This window comes from Venustampulla echinocandica (assembly GCF_003357145.1).
Source record: "Venustampulla echinocandica strain BP 5553 chromosome Unknown scaffold_0, whole genome shotgun sequence".
Classification (NCBI taxonomy): domain Eukaryota; kingdom Fungi; phylum Ascomycota; class Leotiomycetes; order Helotiales; family Pleuroascaceae; genus Venustampulla; species Venustampulla echinocandica.
In genome coordinates, this window is record NW_022474205.1 from 2213271 (window position 1) to 2234018 (window position 20748).

The following is a 20748-nucleotide window of genomic DNA, read 5'->3' on the forward strand; positions in this document are numbered from 1 at the left end:
CCTACAGGCAGACACCTCCACCAACCTGCAGCTGCCACCACCGCTACCACCGATAGGTACAGCACTGTCGCCCACTACCGCTACAGCTGCCACCACCGCTGCCCATCGCTACCGAACCGATGTCCCCGGCACCCTCGCGCAGATCAGCTGCCTGCGATGCTATATCTCCCCCCGCCATCGCCGCCCGCCGCCGTCTTCTTGTTCCTTTCCTCGTCACGATCCTCGATCGGCGCATCTTAATTCCCTTATCTCGGGACTCTCCCATATCTACTATTCCTTTTATATTCCTTGCCTTCTTCTTTGTGTTCCCCCACTTGTTTCCTCCCCTTGCTCATCGCCCCCGATTCCAACGTCAGATCAGTCTTGAGCCTGAGTCCATCGGTCCCCGTCTACTCTCGTCGCCTGATATCGTCTGGTTGTCATACATCGCAAGCAAACACACATACACACACACACACACACGTCACAACCAGACAGACAGATACCAACACATTCGATGCCTCCTCAATTACTCCCCGCCTCCGCGGCCGCCTTTGCACCTAGAGCAACCTCCGTCAATGTGGTTTTAAGTTCCAAGGTGGAGCCGTGGCTAACACAGACCCTCAAGCGCATCAACCGCATCAAGCGCCCACTCAACAGCGTGCCCCAACACCAGAGATGTTTAACGGAAACTTTATCCTCATCAACGGCTATCTGGACCCTAACTTCTCTCATGTTGCCCAAGGCTCCCGAGTCAGAGTTGCGCAAGGATTCCAACCCGCTAATCGAGGCTCTCTTCAACTATCAGCTCATCCACATCGAGGCCTACATTGTCCACGTTGATATGGTATTAAGAAACGAGGTCGCCTTCAAACTCACGCCCGACTCGATCGAATCCCTCATTGAGTATCACAAGGAGATACACTGCGTAGATATTTCCGCCAATACTTATTCCTGGTCGGAGAAAGAGTTGCAGGTCAAGAAGTTGCACGAGGAGTTCATTCAAGCTATCAACAAGTTTGTCTACCGGACTCACGTTTCCGCCCTTGAAGGACTGGAAGAGGATGGCGCTGGAGAGCTATTATGTGGGAAGAGCGAGGATGTCAAGACCAATATCATGGGTCTGTTCCTCGCACTGTTACCACCCCCACCTCGGATTGTTGATGTCGTTCGCCAACCACCATTGCTGCCCAGCTCTCCCGCAGGCGCAAATTGGTGGTCACAGCCAAGCATCCCTACGTCTGTGCCAGCGCCGGTAGATTCATGGAGGGTCCTTCCGTCAAGCCCGAGCTCCACATCGTCGTCGGATACCAACACGATATGGGCCAACATGGCACTGCACGAAATCCAGCTCCCATCTCCAACACCGTCATTCAGCCAGCCATACTCGACATCCGGTATGTTCTACAGCTCACCTCAAGTCAGCGCTCCTATTCCATCCCTTCCATTACCTAGCATGTTAGCGCAGTCTCAATGCGGCGTCAATGTTGGATATGGGGGGTTTGGATGGGACAACCGATACCAGGAATTTGCAACAACGATGTGACAACCAAGGCCCAGTACTCTAAGCAATTACTCTACTATCCAACATTATGGGTTATAGCACGGGCACCACCGATCATTACTGCTTCACTCATGACATTCCTCAACCATCACATCATGACAAAGGGCGGGCGGCAACATCAAGCAAAGTTTAGCGGCATTTGATATCACCTCTTCCATCAAGGCATTCGGGACGGCGTTTAACATCATCAACTCATCAGCGATTGAGCGACATTTTGGGGCACAACAGAACCGCCTTTTATTTTCCTTCTCCTCTCAGTACATAATCGGATCGAATTTTCCTTATCGTTTGATTTGCAGTTTAGCGTAGCGCGTTTTTGTTTTTGGTTCTGATATGATCACGACGGCCGCTAGCTCGGTATTTCCTTTCTTCTTCGAAGCATATGGCAGGACCGGGCGGGTATATTGTGAGCATTTTCAGGCCTCGACAAATATTTCTTTCACAGTTTTAAAGAAAGTACCTAAAGAAGAGGAATACGCAGCAATGCAGGACTACGGCGCGGCGCGGGATACATTTGAATTTTCTGTTTCGCAACTAACCGACCTCATCATTCGGTCTTTGCCCTCGGAGCTTTTTTCGTTTGTCGTCTGCGGTTGGATATCACCAGGTCCTTCGATACGAATTTCCTTTCCTCATGACGTCGCCGCACTTCACCAACTACACCACATAATCACCATCAGTCCTACCCTGCGACCGATAGATGGACGACTTGATGTCTCTTTCGTTTCGACATGCATGTTGGGACTGGATTTGGGTCATTTGGGTTTGGGTTTGGGAACTGGGCATATGGGTCATGATGGGTGGATATAACACGAGATATGAATGGATATGCTGGATATACAATCGGGCTGGGGACTTTTCGACATTGATTGTCGGATACGATCTTCCAGTAGAGCGCGCTTGCGCGCTGACGACTTTCGACCGCGGGCACTGAACACTAGTTGTTGCGGAGACGATACAATGGCCGGTATCATGCCTTCGCTGTGCGATAGATATGCGGAATTGTTTTCGTCGACACTGCTTTACGTTACCACACTCGCTCTCCCGACCTACTCAGCACTCTCGCCTTTGTCCATGCCATCTCTTCTCCATACACGGCTTGACTTCGGATCGACTACGATATTCCCGCAAGTCGGTGGATCCCTCTACTCGATTTCCGAAGAACAACAGCTCGGTATGGATGGATTTTGGTTTTGATATGGAACTGGTATCATTGTGTCCGAGCTAGGAAAGGTGGACGGCTAGAAAACAAGGAGGCATTAGCTCATCCCACTATATTCTCGCGCAAGGAGAACTACAACAACCTTTGATGGGATTTTGTTTTCCTCCTTGCGTGGGAGCGCCCAGTACACCGCCGAGCGGTGTCGTGGGCTTGGGATGCTGGGTTACGCAATTTTAGCTTCTTGACTGCCGAACTGGTTTTGGCAGGGTGACAAATGCAACAAATCTCTTACTATTATAAGTTTACGATTATTTTACTATTAGTCTAAACCCTAATTGCAATTGACAAAAAAAATTACTTCAAGTTTGGTTATCTTTGGTGATGGTTTGATTATGTTCACGCTATTTGCTTTACTGTCTCTTGTGCTTGTTGCTTTCTCTTGTCATGCTTGCTACTGGCGTAAGGTTAAAGCATAAATACCGACTTGCCTAAAATGGGGGTCCAATCTAGGTACTTGCGGACTATAAAATAGTCAAAACGTTTACAAAGTGGGTAAGGCCACTAACTCTAAGATGTCCAACTAAATCCTATACGAAGTACGCAATCTCAAAACGGCAAAATGCCAAGAGAAATTAAAACATACAACAGCGGGTATTCGCTGGTGGTCACCTACCCAACTACTACTAATATGCTGATCTAAGGTAATCCTCTGGATAATAGTTAAACCGGTGCTATCCGGGATACCGGGTAAGCCTCGCCGCCCTTGCCTCCATTACTACCTCAGCCTCCAAAAGGTGGGACTTGTATTTAGGACGCGTTATATTTTGCCTTGTGAATATAGATAACTGATCAACTCTCTATCTGCTTCGAGAATGAGGAGGAGAAGTAGAAGGAAATCACTGCCACTGAAGTCGCTTTGTTTGAGGTCACTCGATAGGTCTTCAAAAACGGGATGAGATTTATTGGGATCATGCCGATTACTAGGTGAGTCTCGTTGATTAGCAATGCTTGCAGGTTACTATCCGCGTGAGTTGTAAATGGTTGAAAGTAGAAATGCTCGGCGGACACGTAGGTGCCTTAGTCACGCAGGTGTCTCAGACACTTACAAAAACCTCCATTCTTTCCGGAGGGGGTTTGACGACTTTCGTTTGCGAGCCCAGAACGGTATATCCTGGACTGATTTATCAGAAGTGTGAGGGTCTTCTTCTTCTTGAATCGAGGTGGTCTAGATGTCATGGGGCGAAGTTGATGAGCCAGTGATCGAGAGTGAAGCATTTCGCAAATTTTTCTTTGGTAATCCGTAGCGTTCGCCTTAAAATAGAAGTTAGCAATCGATTATTGATCTATATTCTCTTTAAAATTTGCCTCCTGTCATTCATTTCTTCAATTATCAAAAGACGCGCAAGTCAACTAATAGAGTGTGTCCCATTCCTTCGAGAAACATAACGACATGTTTGTCGTCGCAGATTTGGATGAAAGTTTGACAGTCAACTCTCCAATGTTAAATGAAACTTATTAATCATGGAGGTAATGATATTCTCGGCAATTGGGATAATGATGGGGCTGGAGCTGGATTGGCCTTGCTCGCTCATAACAAAGTGGAGTCGAGGTGATTGTCGAAACGGTTGAAAGCAACCTGAAAACACTTTCGGTTTTATCCAGGATAACAACTTATTACTGCTGCTCTTTGACTCAAGCGTGTAAACAGTTCAAATGGAAAGGATAATATCTGGGACCTAGCTCTCCACGTCTGGCCAAAGAAGTTTTCGTTCCTGATTAGCAACCTGGACGGGATTATTATCATAGAGAGCTCCATCAATATACTTCCGTCCAGTGCATTCATTCCCAAATGGCTTGAAATAGCCCTTTGCTGCCGACGTTGCACGTCATCTATCAAGAAATATACTCAGTAATAGCGAATGAAATCAGAGTGGACTTCTTACGCCTCCCACATTTTCAGCTCTGCGTGTCCCTTCTCGGGTCGTTCAAATATATAGTCTATGAATGTTAGCGTTAGAATAGCCGATTATGTCGGAGGGAAATTTGCCCATGACATATCTAGCTCGGCATCCCGTTCCAAGCGATTATAATTCGTTACTATCACTACTCGCTAGCCAGTTTCCGTTGTTGAAACGACGGCAACCTTCCTCTGGTACCTTTCTTGCCCGTAAACTCCATCAAAGAGTTGATCCTCATAGAAGACGTGTTTCAGTGCTGTTTTAAATGGTCTACTTTTACATTTCCCGTTATGATGGAAGGTTATTAGATGCTTCAACTCGGCTATGTTGTGAGACTCCCGTGGAATAAATGCTTCGCGGTATAGATCTCCAAACTGGGTACGACATAGCTTGACAGACTAGTTCTTAACACTAAGTCCCATCGCAATTAAACCTCCAGTGCTGTTGCATATCAGACTCCTCTATTACCAGGGCAAATGAGTTCCTACCTTGTTCCCACAATCAAATCAAAGAAGTCGGCGATTTTCAATTCCCATAAATTCTTTTGAATTTCATCAACCACCATAAGTTCCAAAATACCTCTGATTCCTCCTCTGCGTTAAATAGGTACCTGTATTCACTAGTATAAGCTTGACGTAGTAGATATACTCACCCATGAAGAGTAGGGGTCCGGACTCCTGCAAGGTGGGGTTTCACAGGAATCTCCCACTTCTCGGTCCATTTCTCGTCTTTATGTAAAGGACAATGCTTCATCTCATAGGTGACCTTATTTTTTCTCGCGGGCGAATGATTTCACACGAGGTGTGCAAAGGACATGTCCGCAGCGAAGAGGGTGCTCGAATGAGCAGGGTCACCGGACTTTACACAATGCCTTGAGTGCTCTGCTATAGTTCTCTTTGTGATGAAGAAACAATCTTGGAACAGTACCTAAATAATGTCAAGCTGTGCTCTAGTAAGTTACTCCCTTCCTACCTTTAGTTTGATGCCGGACAAAATCAAGCATCACACATGGGGCGACCATATGTCCCAAGTGTTTGAAGATATCTAGCCCTGTAGTTTGTGGTATTTTGGGGTCATCTTTGATAGCTAAGGCTAGCCATAGAATGTTGCCGCCAAAGTCCTTCGGAATTGGGTTTAAGTTCCATGACAGTTGCACGAAATCAAATGGTTCATCCAGTCGATTTGAGAAATGTTCGAACTCTATAGATATGGCCGATTGGAACTCGTCGGCGTTGGACAGATCCCTTCTCCTTTGCCAAGCTTCCTTGCACCTCTTCTGCATTTTCAGGTTCAACTCGGCAACTTGGCTATCTACCAATCCACAACGTCCCTTCTGTGGAATCCTGACAACGCTGACTCAAAAGTACTGTTGAGCAATAATAAAATGCATGACGGCCCATTGCACCAAATAGCGACGTACGGATTATTACGTAGAACAAATACAACAATATCGGAGAAAGTAGAGAGCAATCGGGGGTAAGATTTCTCACAGCAAACTCCCTTCTGCATGTCTCTGCAGTATTCGCCCAGTGCATCCCTCGTTTCACAGCCTTATTCGGCTTGCGAAGTTTGCAAAGTGTGTGGGCGGATGAGGCTGTACTGGAACCTAACCTGGCCCTTGGTTTTGGAAGAGGTTGAGGATCATTATGCGTGTATTTGGCGCCCATCGGAATCTTCTCACCTCCATCCAAACCCTCCCAATCAGCATATAGCAGGGGAGATTGAGAATGGTATGTTCCGGGAGACTTATTTTTGGCCTCATGGCGACTCGAGTGACTCGACCATCCGGCAACATTGCGACAGCCTGAACTACGCATGCATTTCCAAATGGTCCCCTATCCTATTACCTCTTGACTACCTATCTTGTTGATTGTTTCATGCCCTCTTTCTCCTAAGTACACCCCTGAACATTCCGGCCGAGTCGCGGGAGACCCGAGGCCGCGGAGGCGGAGGCGGGAGCTTCCGCAGGGTCCGTGCAATCCCCGACATTGCGGGGTAGCATTGGGAGACGACGGCTGGTAGTACGAAGCCGAGGCATAGCAGAGGCATATACCCTACCTAGGAAGGTGCCTGTCTATCTACGGATACAATGTACAGAAGCAGCACGATATCGGGCTTGGTCGGGCTACCTGTCTACCTCGGTAGGTATGTTGTGTTATGTATAATATTATCTATCTGTCTATACAGTATTATGCCATTGGCCCGCCCCCCCCCTAAGGCGCCCCGGCGCACTTCTCGTCAAACGTGCACCAGAAGCTGCTAATCGCATCGTTCGAAGGCCCCCGCAGCTGCCCATCCTGCCGGTTGGTCATGCTAAACAGCTTGTTCTGGCAGTTGTCCAGGTCGTAAAAGGTACAGCAGCCGCCCTGCACGTTTAGATGTGTAACGGAGTTCTTGTAGGCCCAACCCATGTTCTGGCACGCCTCGTAATACAGCCGGAGCACGCGGACGTACCCATCGTGGTACGTTTCATACGTGGTGCCGCGACTGCTGTCCGTGTCGACGGCCATATACAGACTGATCTGCTTGTCGTTGGTGCCGGGGGGCAGCGCCTTAATAGACGGGTCGGGCTGCCGGGACCAGTCGACGTCGTAGGTGCCCCATTTGCCGTCGAACTTGACGTTCTTCATGTCTCTCGCCGTGATTCCCGCCGTCACGGCGCCCACGGTGGCCAGGCAGTCGACGTAGCCCGGGTGCTTGAGGATCTTCTGCACCACGGCGGAGTTCTTCGCCGCCTGCAGCGCCTTGGTCGACGCGAGGCCGCGCGTGCCCGTCTTGAGCGCGTTCACCACGGTCGCGGTGTTGGTGCCGGCGCCGAAGATCTTGCCCAGGAAGCCGAACGGTCCCGCCGTCTCGGTTTCGACGACCGCGTACGCCTTGCCGCTGAACTTGATCACGTAGTCGGGGATCTGCCCGTCGCGCGGTGGTGTCGGGACCGCGTCATCCCACGTGCTGACCAGCCCGTCGACCTCGTCCTGCGACAGCGCGTTGATCTCGTCGGCCGGCCATGCCTCGATGCTCGCGAGCGCCACCCAGCACCAGCCGGAGCGCGCTCGCTGCTTCTTCTGCTTCTCCGCCTTGGCCTTGCGCTCCTGGTCGCTGCCGGCCGTCTTCGTCCGCGCCTCGTACTTGGCCTTCATCTCGTTCTGCGTCTTCCGCGTCGACCGGCAGCTGTGCTTGATCCGGTCGCTGTTGATCGGGATCTCGCGGTGGTCGAACGTCTTCGGGTCGGGGCACATGTGGTTCGGGTCGTCGTCGATCCCGCAGTCCGGCGTGTAGTCGGCTTCGTTGGGGGCCTTGCCGCGGCGGGTGGCAGCCGACTGGCCGGCCGGACACCTCTTGTCGTCGTCGGCGATACATTGCGGCTTCTCGGTTTTGGCGTCCTGGCCGCCCTCCGCCGGGTCGAGCACCAGCCCGTCGGGGCACTTGCCCTTCTCCTTTTCCGGCCGGGTCGCCACGCACGTCTTGCCTGCCGTGTCGGCCTTCTGGCCTGCCGGGCACTTCTTGCACTTCTTGTCCTCGTTTGGCACCTCGTCCTCCGCGCAGCCCGTGTCGTCACGGATACATTTCGTGTGGTCGGGGTTGGGTTTGGTCTTGTCCGGGCAGGTGCGGCACTTGGTCTTGTCCTTCTCGTCCTCGACCTGCTTCCCCTTGCACCGGGTGCACTCCGACTTCAGATCCCACTTGAAGCTCAGGCTGCCGGTGGCCGGCTCCGTGTTGAACTCCTTGGCCACGGCCAGTTTCACCTCGGCGTATGTCATGGCTCGCTGCACAGCGCGGTCGTCGAGTGCAAAGGGCTCGCCCACAAGGCCATGGTCTGCGCGAGAAACAAGTAGGTCGTCATTATGGGAGGAGGTGGTGGGGATGGCAGAGACGGAGGCGAGCGTGAGCGATAATACAAAGAGAGAGGGCTTCATGGTGGAAGCGTGGAACGAAAGGACGCCGCCTAACACCACCGGTGCGAGAGCAGTAATTAATTAATAAGAAAGGCGACGAAAACCTTAGGTGAGAGTGAGAGAGAGAGAGAGAGAGGGCCCTGTTCCCTTTTCGACCATGCTGCCTCACGCTGCCTATATCCTTTCCCCAGGACCCTAACAATGCCAACGTCGAACAGCAGACTGGTAGTTCTCTCCACCAGCATCCAGGCGTCTACGCCCCTTGGAACTTGGCGCAAGCCCAGGGACAAGGTTAAAGGACCCCCGGAAATCGTGATAGGATTTGAACCCCAGCACGACTCTACACGACTACTCGTACCAGCCTCGTAGTACGACGTCGCATTGGCAAGGGGCTGTGCCTTTCTCCTGAATAATCCTTCGTAAGTTGCAAAATACAGAGCACACGAGTAGTGCCTAGGTAGGCAGTACAGAGTACATCTAGCGCTCACCAGACCCCTACTTGGCACAGTATCACTTTGTACGCATTGCTCGTACAGGCTTGGCTATACTCTGGTGGAATCGTTGCACTTATTCCCTCGACCATTTCACGACCATCTGTCCAATCTATCTTCCGTTTCCATTACCATCAATACTTACTTGAGGCCTTTGCTCGCCCCTTGAATTGTGGGAATTATATCCGCCGCGTTTCAATTTTGCAGTCCCTCGCTTTACAGCTCGGCGCTTCCTACACGTCATTCGAGCTCTTTACATCGGCCATCAACAACTCCACAAATTCACAATCACCGAACGGCCCTTTAACACTGGCACAAACATATTATTAAGCCCAACCAACCCCAAATCTCCCACCATGCACGCGCCGATTCTTACTACACTTCTACTTCTCTCGTCCGCCGAGGCCTTCATATCCTACCTCTACACAACCCAACAGTGCACCGGGACTACAACTTCATACAATGCTACTATCGCCAGAGGCTGTAGCACCGATCGCGCCGGGGAATTCCTAGGGCTCATCAATAAATGGGACACCGACGCCGACAACAAGGTTATCTTCGCGACGTACAGCGACAAGAGATGCTGCCATGCAAATCTGATCAAGATATATAATTGGTCAGAAGGCTGCGAGCAGGTCGCGGGTGGGGCACAGAGTTGGAGGGTGTTGAATCCAGATGAGCCGGATAAGGGGAAGGAGGGCGATGACTATAGTTGCGGAGGCGTGTCGGAGTTGTAGGTGTTGTGTGGTTTTTAGGGAAGGGGGAATGCGGAATGCGGAATCTAACTATACAAGAATGCTCGAGACGGAGATAAAGGGGAGAGGATTGCGAAGCAAGGGGATTTACTGTCTATAAAGCTAGATCCGTTTTTATACCTACCAGAGCGTGTTAGGACATAATAAGTTGAGAAAAATACATATTTCAAGTTCTACAAATTGGACATTATCATCACACTTACGTTCAAAAACGACAACCCGCGATTTCAAAATACTAGACTAAGAAGATGTTTCATTATGTACCTGGGAACAAACTCCAGCATATGGCCCAAAATCACCCAGGTCCAATATCAGTCCAAAGGCACCGACTAGCCCTTTTTGTTCTTTAGATCTCATCGTATAGCTCTATATAATGCTCCCAAGCGCAATTCCGGCATCTTGCCGATTCTTGCGTACAGCCTTTGCAGAGTAGATAGTATCCCTAACTTGTCATACCTACTCCACGGCTCTAGTCCCTGCCATGCAATCTACGTTGCATGCATACTGCAATTTGCTCAAACTGGCTCTTGTCTTTATTTTAATGCGATGAATCAAAACCTTTCGATTTTCTGGTATGAGAGGGGGCCATGCCAAGGATAACAGTATTGACTGATTTTATTAGGTTGAAGCCAAGAGCTTCAACTGTAAAGCAGTTGGTCCCTAGAAGATACTTTTTGTTTTGGGGGCTGCTCGTATACTAGCGGTGTTCTAATTTGCTGTGGTCTGTGATAGATAGGCCCCTGCTATGCGGGCGTACAACAGCAGGGTTCAAGAGAGCTGAACAAACGATCCTCCTTAAATCCTTCAAAAGCACTCATCCGCTGACTGTGATTATACGACATGGTTCTTCTAGGCGTTTAGCACGAGACCATCATTGAATAATAGGGACTACTTTGGCGGTGTACAAGCGCTTGCTTTCTTGTACAGTAGCTGGCTGCATCTCTAAGCGCCCCGTCTAAGAGCTACATAGGTTAGCGATCACCAGGCTATCATTTTCAAAACTAGGATATATCTCTAAGTAGTATTCCTCTTTGTAGTAATAGGTACTGTAATAGCCCATAGGGTTAGTTTAAGCATTCCGAGCTGGTGACCCACGGCGCTCGAGCTATCCTGCTATGTCCTTAGCCCTAAGAATGCCGCAGTTCCGTTTTTGATCCATGGTTGACATCTGTGCCTCCCTCGCCTTACTAGTAGCTCCACCACATCGATCTTCCATATCTCCGCGGTCCCGATTAGACTATTAACCTGGGCAGGTCGCCAATATGCTCGTAGATCAGGGTAGTTGACAGCGTGGCGCAGGAGTGGGCGCATAACTATGCTGGGCTTGGCTTTACCTAGTATTAACGTCCTGTTAGCTATAGAAAGGAGCATCGACGCCCCGACACGACAAATTATACTGTAGGAACTCGCTCAGGAGCATCGCGCGAACCACAAGGCCGCGGATGTGTGCTATACGACGTAAGGAGATGAGCGTGCTTCCGGGAAGAGTCGGCGGCAGGAGCCGGGAGCAGAAGGGGAGAATCCTTTGCACGTCTGCCAGCCACCTGAGCAGAGTTGCCTTGTACGGAGTTAAGTGCGCGTTTCAAATCAAGCTTGGCATTACTTGGAGCTTAATACTGCCCTATAGAAATACTCTCCCCCCCCCTAATTACTTGTAATAGTGGGCCCCCTGTCCTCCCATACAAAATAGCCCTACGGCCAGGGGGCCCACTATTACAAGTAATTAGGGGGGGGAAGAGTAAGGTTGCGACTGCGACCAGGGACAAACGTGTTTATGACCAATTATTGCCGGGGGCTCTAAGAGTCTAATAATAAGGATGGCTACTTGGCACAGGGATTCCGCGCTGATTTGTCAAGGTCGTAAGGAGCGGTGCTACTACAGAGTACGAGTGGGCACTCCAACTAGAGTCACCACTTCGTAGACAAACACGTGTAGAACACAGCTCAAGGCGTACGATGTACGTTGTATAGCACGCATTCTATATACCTGTATTAAGTAATATTTTAAAGTACACTTTCGATAAGCTATTGATTCAAGTTTTTTATATTATAATAATTGGTAATGTGCTGTTTACTCCTGTAGGATTGCCTATAAAGTAACAAAGATAAAATGCTTACGGAACACTCTATCAGTGCTAAAAGTGTCCTGCAATCCCCCCTGCCTCGTCGTGATGCAGCCTTTGCATCTTTCTCTTCGGGGGCTGCTCGTAACAGGGAGGTTAAGCTCTGCCATCATGGGTGCTGGTCTAGGTCAAGACGCCGCAGCCACCCTCCTACGCCCCCTAGGGTAGTGGGAAGGAGGGTTCTTGGGACCTAGAATATAGATCTCTGCAGAAACGGCACAAGCAACCTAGAGTCACTCGCCTCCTGTTCTTATCGCAGTCACCCGGACTCAATCCTTAAACTTGTCAATCATTGCACCTGAACATTGTCTTTTTCACGTCTATCGACTCGGCCACTCGTTTCAATATGTTGGCCCTACGGTCTACTCTTGTTTTCTCCACGCTCATCCTTACATTTTTTTTTGTTGTAACGCAATCTTTTAAACTCAACGACAATGTAAAGATACAAATTTTAGGGAAGCCAAACCAAAAGTTCGTTCCTATCTCCCGCATCGTTATATCTCTGTTTCTAACTTGTCCGGCTAGACGCGTCGCAAAGGAGCACAACCCGCCTCCATGTTCCCCAGATGGCTACCCCAAGATCCTCGGCCTCAAGGACACTGGAGCCAAAGTTGGCGTCCTGCCGTATACATCACAAATGGTCAAGGATGCAAATGCGAAGCACGCGGCCAATGCTACTGAGCTCAAGCTGCGAGATGTGGACAATGCCCCCGTCAAGCAGTCGATGGCGAAAAGGCTCTTTAAAAGTCTCAAAAGCCTCACGACTCTCGCGAAAAGACGCAATGTGAGAAATTGCTACAACCCTACATATGTACACTTGAGATATTAACCCTCTTTCAGGGTCAGCTTCGTTTATGGTATAACATGGCTAGTGTCAAAGTCGCTACCGACACAGTCGACATGATCAAGTGGAATTCCATGCAAGGTATCGATATCGAAAGCCAGATCATAGCTACCGGGGACCTGTCTGGGTGCACTGTCCTCGTCGTCGCCTCTCCCTTCGCAGTCATTATGATCCACGTATGGGAACGTCGCGTCGAGAAAAATAACGATTGGATAATGTATCCTTTTGGCGCAGCCCAGCAACAAAAGGATGTTGAATTCGCCGAGAGAGGCATGGAACTCCTCCAGTTAGCCCTTCGTTCTTTTCAGGGGTCTATAGTTGATGGTTTCGGCAATTGGTTTCCGGTGGATACGACTGTGGTGCAAGTTGTAGCGCCGGGCAGCAACCGGGAATATGATAATGATCCTAATTTTTTTAACCCCTGGTATACGCTACATGATTCGGGTAACCCGATGGGATTGATTTACCCACAAGCTGCAAATACATTACAGCAATTGGCCGTGGCTGTGGTGATTCCTGGAAGGCTAGCGAGGCAGAGCATGGTTAATTCATATCGGAGGAGGTTTTCGAACGATATAGCTCATGGGATGGATGATGCGGAGTTCGTTGTGATAAAGCCGAAGATTATGGATAATAAGGAGGTGTGGGCGGTTATGCATTACGATGATGTTCAAGCAGTGCCGATTGTAAGGCTGTCGTAAAGGGATTAAACTAATATACAAACTATAATATGTACTATTAGTGTGACGTAGGTACGTAACCTACGAGGGGATATATATTTACCCCTAAAATTTGAACTCTCTCTTCATCTCTGTTTAACTTAATATCTTTATACCAAAGTCAGAATCAGTATTTCAGTATTAGATAACTTAAACAGTTTTCTTCTACTTGTACTAACCTTACGTCCCTAAATATCTCAATGAGCCTGTATATTATCTTTCCACAGCTTCAACAGGATGCCTATTCCTCCTTAGTCTATAAATGTAACTTGCTTTAAGTTAGTACCTGTACTGCGGTGTAATATTTGCTCTAATAAAGTATAAGTGACTCTTATTTGCATTATTACTTTCTCTATGACTATATGTCGCTCAAGGAAAGAGCAAAACTTGAACTGAGAGGAATGACTCCTTATTAATACGCTGGGAATTGTTTAAAGATGGGGTGGTTATTTTTGGGTTGAAATTAGAGTAGGTGAGAATAGTAGATTCTGTTATTTAAGTAGCTTTCTTATGAAATCGCCCCTTATCGCTGCTTGGGACATGTTGGGTACGTGTAGCACAACTATAAAGTACGAAGCCTATAAGATCGGTGTTATTTATTGTTCTATTCCAATGAATATATTATTGAATTACTTTAAAGATGAAAAAGGTAAGAAGGGAAAGGCATCTGAGGTGTTGGAAATAAATAATGTTTTTGGTATTATCTTGTTTGGGTAGATAAAAGAGTAAATCCAATAACGGGGAAAGCCTTTCCAGGTATGTGGTTTAGATAGTATTAGGTATTGAGAAGGGGAATTTGAGTCTTGAGTTATTTTAGGGTGGGTACACAAGATATATATACTAGGTAAATATGTAGATCTGTAGAATCTTAGATGCTAGAATTGAGCTTAAATTGGTCTATTTAGAACAAGGCTATAAACATAAACTAATATAACATCGCCCTTCTATATCCCATCGTTTATATCATGTGTCATATTATATTCATACATACATCATATTTCCAGGGCGTTTCCTAAATTCCAGGGACGCCGATTATGCCTCTGAGCGCTGGGACGACTCGCGGTAGGAAATACACAAAGAATATTGCAGCGAATGCTACTAGTAGGCCGGTAAGCTGCGAGGACAGGGGTTAGTAAATATATCATGGATATGTGGTGGATGGACTTGAAGGGAACGCCGTACCTTCTCAAGCCAAGTATGGAAATACGCGGCTGTCATCAACAACATGTAAATACTCAGGCCCGCAACACCCAACGCAACCTTCGCCCCAATAGTCCACATCTTAGGTCTTTCCGCCGTCCCATACTGTATCTCATTTGCAGCCTCAACCTCGGCGCTTTTAACCGCGCCATCAAGCATATACACCGTCCTCTCCTCCTTGGACCCGGTCGACCTGAGCACAACATACAACACCTCCTCTAGGAGGAACATACTTCCCAGAACCAGCAAAAACACATGTCCGGAAATATCATGACCGCCCCTCCACTGGCCCCCCCCAGCCTTACACGTCACGCCCGTAACGAATAGTCGCGGCATATCCATATCTACTTCCCCCGCCTTCGCAGCCTCGAGCGACTCGCACTGCCCGCCCGTGAGGACGAATCCGCGGTCAATAAATGGCGGGCCGAAGAACCACTGTGTTATGACTATCCACCATATCGTAACAATCCCCCATCTCAGGGCACCGCGGATCCGACGGCGGGTGAGGACGAGGGAGAAGGGCGTGCCGGTCGATGGGTGCGTGAAGAGGAAGAAGAAATAGCTGCATGTCACCCACGCCCAACCTTGCTTCACGAAGAAGACATTGAAGAGGTTACTCTTCTTCGCGAAGTATGAAGGTGCGGTTTCGGGGGCGTGGTGGGATTGCGTGGTTGTGTTGTAGGGCGCCGCGCGAGTGGAAGGGTCTAGGAGGGCGAATACGGAGCCGAGGATGAGGATTGAGGGATAGAGGGAGAGGAGGACGGTCTCGAGGGTTGTGGGAATGTATGGAGGGGTTCGTCGTATTATTGTGGTTGAAGTGTGGTCGTTTGCGGAACTGGAACCTGGCATCTTCTGGTTTCGCTGCGTGCGCCGAGTCGTCGCGGATGCTGAGTCCATTTACTGCGAGTGCCGTGCTATAAATATAACATGAGGATTTGAGAGTTGTCGGCTTCTGGGTTATAGGTTGAGAGCGGTAGAGCGAATATAGATAGTTCGCAGCGAGATGATGTGGATAGAAAACGAGACAAAGAACCGAGGTTTGGTGGTTTTGTGCAGCTGATGACGTTTTTGAGTCCTTTGGCAGGGTGTGGCAAACTCGGGGGAACAGATTCGGGCCTGTGTGTGGACGGTTACAGCACTTCCGTCCCCAACCCCACGTCGCAGCATTTACGACTGAGGTGAACTGCGGCATGAAGTACTCGCAACCCGTCCTGACCGTCTCTTTGCCCTGCATCGTTTCCAGTTAACAACACATACATACCTGCTGGCCAGAAAAATAATCGCTCCCAATCGAGATCCCGTCGCATATAATCGCATTCACCCCTCTTTATAATTATAGGACAATGGTATCCACGCGCGGGCATCCCAAGGAGTTCCCAGAGCCCGACTTGACGCCCACGAGATCAGCATCGACGCCCTCACGCGGGCGCAAGGCCAAAGGCAAATGGGCTCATACGCCCTCCAACCTCTCCCTCCTATGGCTATTTATCTCCCTCCCCCTCGTCGCATGGGACACTGGCTACGTGATGTTGCGACCGCACAGCATGCCCGGCGGGTACCTTCACTGGCCTCTCTGGGTGCCATATGATCTCTATGGCAAGGTGGACTACATTTATGGCTGGAAGGCGTTCAACGCAACCAATGGCTTCACGGCCGCGCAAGGCTTCTTGAATATTGTGGAGAGCCTGATGTATGTGTATTATCTGTATGTTGTGCTTGTGTTTGGCAGGGCATCAGCCGCGCGTGGACGTGGCGCGCCGAAGCCGAAGATTGCAGGATTTTTGGGTGAGCAGAGATATGTGGATGGCTCGAACGGCGCGTTGGCCGTGGTTGTGGGATTTAGTGCTTCTGTTATGACGTTCAGCAAGACGGTGCTTTATTGTGAGTATATTGGCAACCCTCAAGGAGGCTTGGTTCTGATCTGATAATAGGGTTGAATGAGTATTTTTCTGAGTTTAAGAATATCGGCCATAATAGCCTCTCCGATCTAATCTTCCTTTGGATTATACCTAAGTAAGTGACTATGTTGACTTCACATTCGGCGCTAATGACCTCTGTAGTGGTGCTTGGCTTGCCCTTCCATGTTATATGATCTATGTGACTGGGAGTGAGATACTTCAGGGTCTGACGATTGCTGCTGGTGGAGCTACAGCCTCATCCGACGATACATCTCCTGTGAAAACAGAGTAAATCCCGGGTAGCTGATAGAAGTCGCTGCTTCTTGGTGCCGTTCTGTTCGTCACCTCCGCAATCTAGTACCTACTTACTCCACCTTTCTATTTTTGAAATCTGATTATCGAAGAACATACAAGATGAGGGTAGATGATGGTTGCTTTTACTTCTTTGGAGGGTTTATCTGTACAGAGTACATATACCCCGTTATCTGGAGTGAATACAGGAAGGACTCCAGAGACGAAATTATTTGAGATTGGATGATTGATGGAATTATTTCGCACCAGAGGCGTCTGCTTCACGTCCATAGGTGCATATCAAGAGATAGCTATCTAAAGAAGGATGATAATATATTTAGATACTAAACAGGTCTATTTCTACAAGTAATATTAAATCACTTAAGTCCACAATGCATCCACTTTGATATAAGTCGACACCATTAATCACTCTCGCTTACGCACGCGAACCGAGTCAAAGAAGCTTGATGAAAGAAAAAAAACAAGGCCCCCTATTATCCTAGTCTAAAAATCCATCATGTCTCGTCTAAACAAGGAAAAAAATACAAAAAGGATGCAAAAATAAGTGCCTCGACCCAGAATTGAACTAGGGATCTTCGCATTGACATGCCAAGAGTGGTATACAAGTGCGACGCGTTACCACTGCGCCATCAAGGCCTTTGAATTGTCTGGAGAAATGCTTATCAGTGTATATGCACGTGCGCGATAATATGTGGGTGGCAAAAGATGACGGGATGCTCGGCGTGAGCTGGGTTGGCTTTCTTTTCTAGGACAGTTAGAGAGAGATATGTAGTGATGGGTGGTTTGGTTTTGCTTGTTCCTGTTCTTGTTCTGTAATGCCTATTCCACGCTAGATGTGCAAACTTGGTCTCATCGCACGATGTGCAGATCCCATAGATATAAGCAGCCCCGATTTTGTTATTCATTACTGTACTCTACGCACGTTAATGATACTTGTTACTAGTTGGAATACTATATGCCGGATATCATGCTACCACTATGCATGAAAAATTACTAGTAGAGGTGGTGCATGGTGCAAATAGCTGGGTGGATAAGTTCCCAGGAAGAAAAAACTCATAGGCTAAGAATTAGAATCATGTCTAGAACCACCTCGCGAGACCGCTTAATAGCTTGTATATGATGTCTGGGGGGAAACGGATATGGGTAGGTAGGTATTGGTATTGGTAGGGCTTTGGAAGAGGCGTTGATGGTTGATAGAGTTTGGTTGAGATTGTAGTTGATTATGTAGGGTGGCTAATGAGATTTATTAACTTATTGGCGAGATATTTACATTGCCAACCCGAGAATAAAGGTAAGCCTGCGATATGGGAGGGATCAAAAGTTCAGTTGTTATTTTTGGATTACTGATAATATATATAATATATATGTACATGTTGCTGCTAACAAGGAGTTATGGTTGCAATTACACAATCCGAGTCTTGCCATGGAACGGACTGGGAAACCACGCCTTTAACTCCAGAAATGCCATGACATATTTTCTAACGTCTAATGGACTACTAGACCCAGGGATAGAATGCTGTCGAAATTGCGCTGCCGATATAGAATTGTTCTTTCAGAGAATTCGAACGACGAAATGAAAGACCTGATGGTAGCCGAGTAAAATAATTTCGGAAAGGGTATGGAGAAGCTCCAGGTGTCGGTATAATTGAGTCTGGTTATAAGCGGCGGAGTAAGGGCTTCCCTCTACTTGCGTTCCTTTCTCCTATCTTAGAGATGGTGGCTTGTAGATTGATATTGCTGGAAACCCCCAAATGGAAAAGTCACAAATCCTCCGGTTCCAGAAATATCGGCATGATTATTTCGGTCGTGTCGGGCTAAATAGAGGGAGGTCATAACTTACTCAAGGGACATCAATGGCCATAGCAGTTATCTCAAGTACTGTGATAGATGTCGTAGGCAAAGCCAAAGACCACTCGGCGTCAGCTCTGCAGCGAATGCCAGCAACTAAACTGATACCCACGCCCCAGTGCGACTAAGCTCCCTCAAAGGGTGGGATTATTATCATGTCCATGCTCTTAACAGGCTTCCAAGCTTGGCCTAGAAGTATAATTGCACTGCCAGTACTTCGTATAGAATCTTCAATTGGCTTCGAACCGAATTCCTGACTTAGGACCACCGCCAGCGAAGGCGTCGATCCATCAGTATACCGCTAGGTCCCAAGAGACACTGTATTTTGAGATCGAACGGGTTCCATGTGGAGTGTAGCAAAAACGTAGAGCCAGATGGTTCGAAGCTGTTGGGTAGCTGAAGGATAGTAATTCCGCCGTCATGCTGAATATTGATGGCTCGTCCCGTGCATACCAAGTTGCCTAGCCAGTATCTTTCCTTGAGCCCAGTGCATCCTCTACATCCTATACCGCTTGGTAGTGAGGGTGAGGTATCGCTCTTAATCATGGTCGACTAGGTTGTTCACAGTCAATTGTCTTCCAACACACACCTCTCTGCGCCATTGGATTGGTGGTGCTAAAATGGCGAAGCTTCGGCGCTCAAACGGTGGACTGTGTCTGACTTGGACACATGTAGTGCAGGTCATCCCTTTCGCGATTACCCTCGAACTGATTCGCTGGTTCACCTGATTTCCGACAGACAGATGTGATGTATCGCATGAGGTCTCAATCCTAGATAATGCTACAATGTGATCAGTCTCAAGACCATAATGTGGTTTCTGAGCCAACTCTTGCTTCACAATCCGTCCTGGATTGTTACTCACTAGATGTGTACCTGCCTGCTTCCGGGAGTATATTTTGGTTTCCCATAATTCCTCTTGCCCTCAAAACGGTAGTGGAGCTTTATTGTGGTCGTGAGAAGGAAGGTTCCACCTTCTCCAAAAAAAAAAAGGAGATCAAGACATGAGCTCACTTCCTTCACACATGAGTCAAGGCGTGGAGTGAAAATGGGTGGCGACAATATGGATCCGATGTTGATGAAATGCCCACAGAATAGCCCAGCACGGGGCAGTGTGCTCCGTAAAAACCAAGCAAGACAGATGGCATTTTGAGGCTTGAGCACATCACGCCGAGAGGGCCCGGATGCCAGTATTGCACAATAGAAAATTGGACACAATATAAACGGAGATTTACAGCTTCCAAATCAACTCAATCCAAGGTCGCACTGTGCTGATCCCTCCTTCTCAAATTTCCACCCCTGAGGCGCATTAATATCATATCGAGATTATCGCGGCGCAACGGGGAGCAGAAGGAAACGGACAGCCGGGGACGTCGCTTAATGGTTCGACGGCCGTGGGCGGACTAAGTGGGCGGCGGTGGCACCGATCGTCAGCACTTTAGTTGCAAATCCCGTTTCAGAGGAGGAGGGGTTCCTCGAGATTTGATGGAGTTATCTTGCACGCAACCTGGGCGAGCAGGAGAACACCCACAAATTCCACAACAAAGGGGGAGCAGCCCGGTTGAGAGCTTCCTCGAGGCCCCGCTCGGTGCGGAGGACACCACGATATTGCCGCCTGCGAAGGACGAGATCTACGTACACAATCCTCTCGCAGGCCCAGATATGTCAAATAGGACGGACTCCGTAGGAACTTAGTAGGGGACCAGCCAACTTGGCGTGATGGATGGGAAATTGGCGACATCGGCGGTCCCTTGTGTCCCCTGAGAGGCAGAGATGAAGTTGCTTGGCCAGCGTGCTACTTGGGTGCTACTTAGGATGCTACTGGATGCTAATGCAGGTACCAGAAAGGAGGATGCCGCCAACCACAGGCTTGTTGCTCCTCTAGTCGCTGAATGATTAGCCACCACAGACCCCTCAGCAAACACAAAGCACTTGCCACTCCATCATACTGCAGATAATGCAGCTTGGTTCGAGCTGCCGAAGAGCTGCCAATAAGTACATC

At 48.7% G+C, this 20748-nt stretch overlaps 6 protein-coding genes across 6 annotated transcripts; 4 read left to right on the top strand and 2 right to left on the bottom strand.

Annotated features, from left to right (window-relative positions):
• Positions 1–496: 496 nt before the first annotated feature.
• Positions 497–1525, top strand: BP5553_00681 (Uncharacterized protein; the record flags this gene model as incomplete). The annotated part of the gene is made up of 1 exon (XM_032009304.1): positions 497–1525. The coding sequence occupies one exon, from the start codon at positions 497–499 to the stop codon at positions 1523–1525; it is 1029 nt and encodes a 342-aa protein (XP_031873358.1).
• Positions 1526–6876: 5351 nt separating this feature from the next.
• On the bottom strand, positions 6877–8580 carry BP5553_00682 (uncharacterized protein; the record flags this gene model as incomplete). The annotated part of the gene is made up of 1 exon (XM_032009305.1): positions 6877–8580. One exon carries the CDS (start codon positions 8578–8580, stop codon positions 6877–6879), a length of 1704 nt encoding a protein of 567 aa, XP_031873359.1.
• Positions 8581–9406: 826 nt separating this feature from the next.
• Positions 9407–9787, top strand: BP5553_00683 (uncharacterized protein; the record flags this gene model as incomplete). Its single annotated transcript, XM_032009306.1, has 1 exon — positions 9407–9787. One exon carries the CDS (start codon positions 9407–9409, stop codon positions 9785–9787), a length of 381 nt encoding a protein of 126 aa, XP_031873360.1.
• A 2487-nt stretch (positions 9788–12274) lies between these two features.
• Positions 12275–13473, top strand: BP5553_00684 (uncharacterized protein; the record flags this gene model as incomplete). Its single annotated transcript, XM_032009307.1, has 3 exons — positions 12275–12399; positions 12454–12712; positions 12769–13473. The coding sequence occupies 3 exons, from the start codon at positions 12275–12277 to the stop codon at positions 13471–13473; spliced, it is 1089 nt and encodes a 362-aa protein (XP_031873361.1).
• A 1030-nt stretch (positions 13474–14503) lies between these two features.
• On the bottom strand, positions 14504–15540 carry BP5553_00685 (putative SCS3 Inositol phospholipid synthesis protein; the record flags this gene model as incomplete). Its single annotated transcript, XM_032009308.1, has 2 exons — positions 14504–14605; positions 14674–15540. 2 exons carry the CDS (start codon positions 15538–15540, stop codon positions 14504–14506), a joined length of 969 nt encoding a protein of 322 aa, XP_031873362.1.
• Positions 15541–16034: 494 nt separating this feature from the next.
• BP5553_00686 (Uncharacterized protein) lies at positions 16035–16881 on the top strand (the record flags this gene model as incomplete). The annotated part of the gene is made up of 3 exons (XM_032009309.1): positions 16035–16572; positions 16623–16704; positions 16752–16881. 3 exons carry the CDS (start codon positions 16035–16037, stop codon positions 16879–16881), a joined length of 750 nt encoding a protein of 249 aa, XP_031873363.1.
• Positions 16882–20748: the final 3867 nt, after the last annotated feature.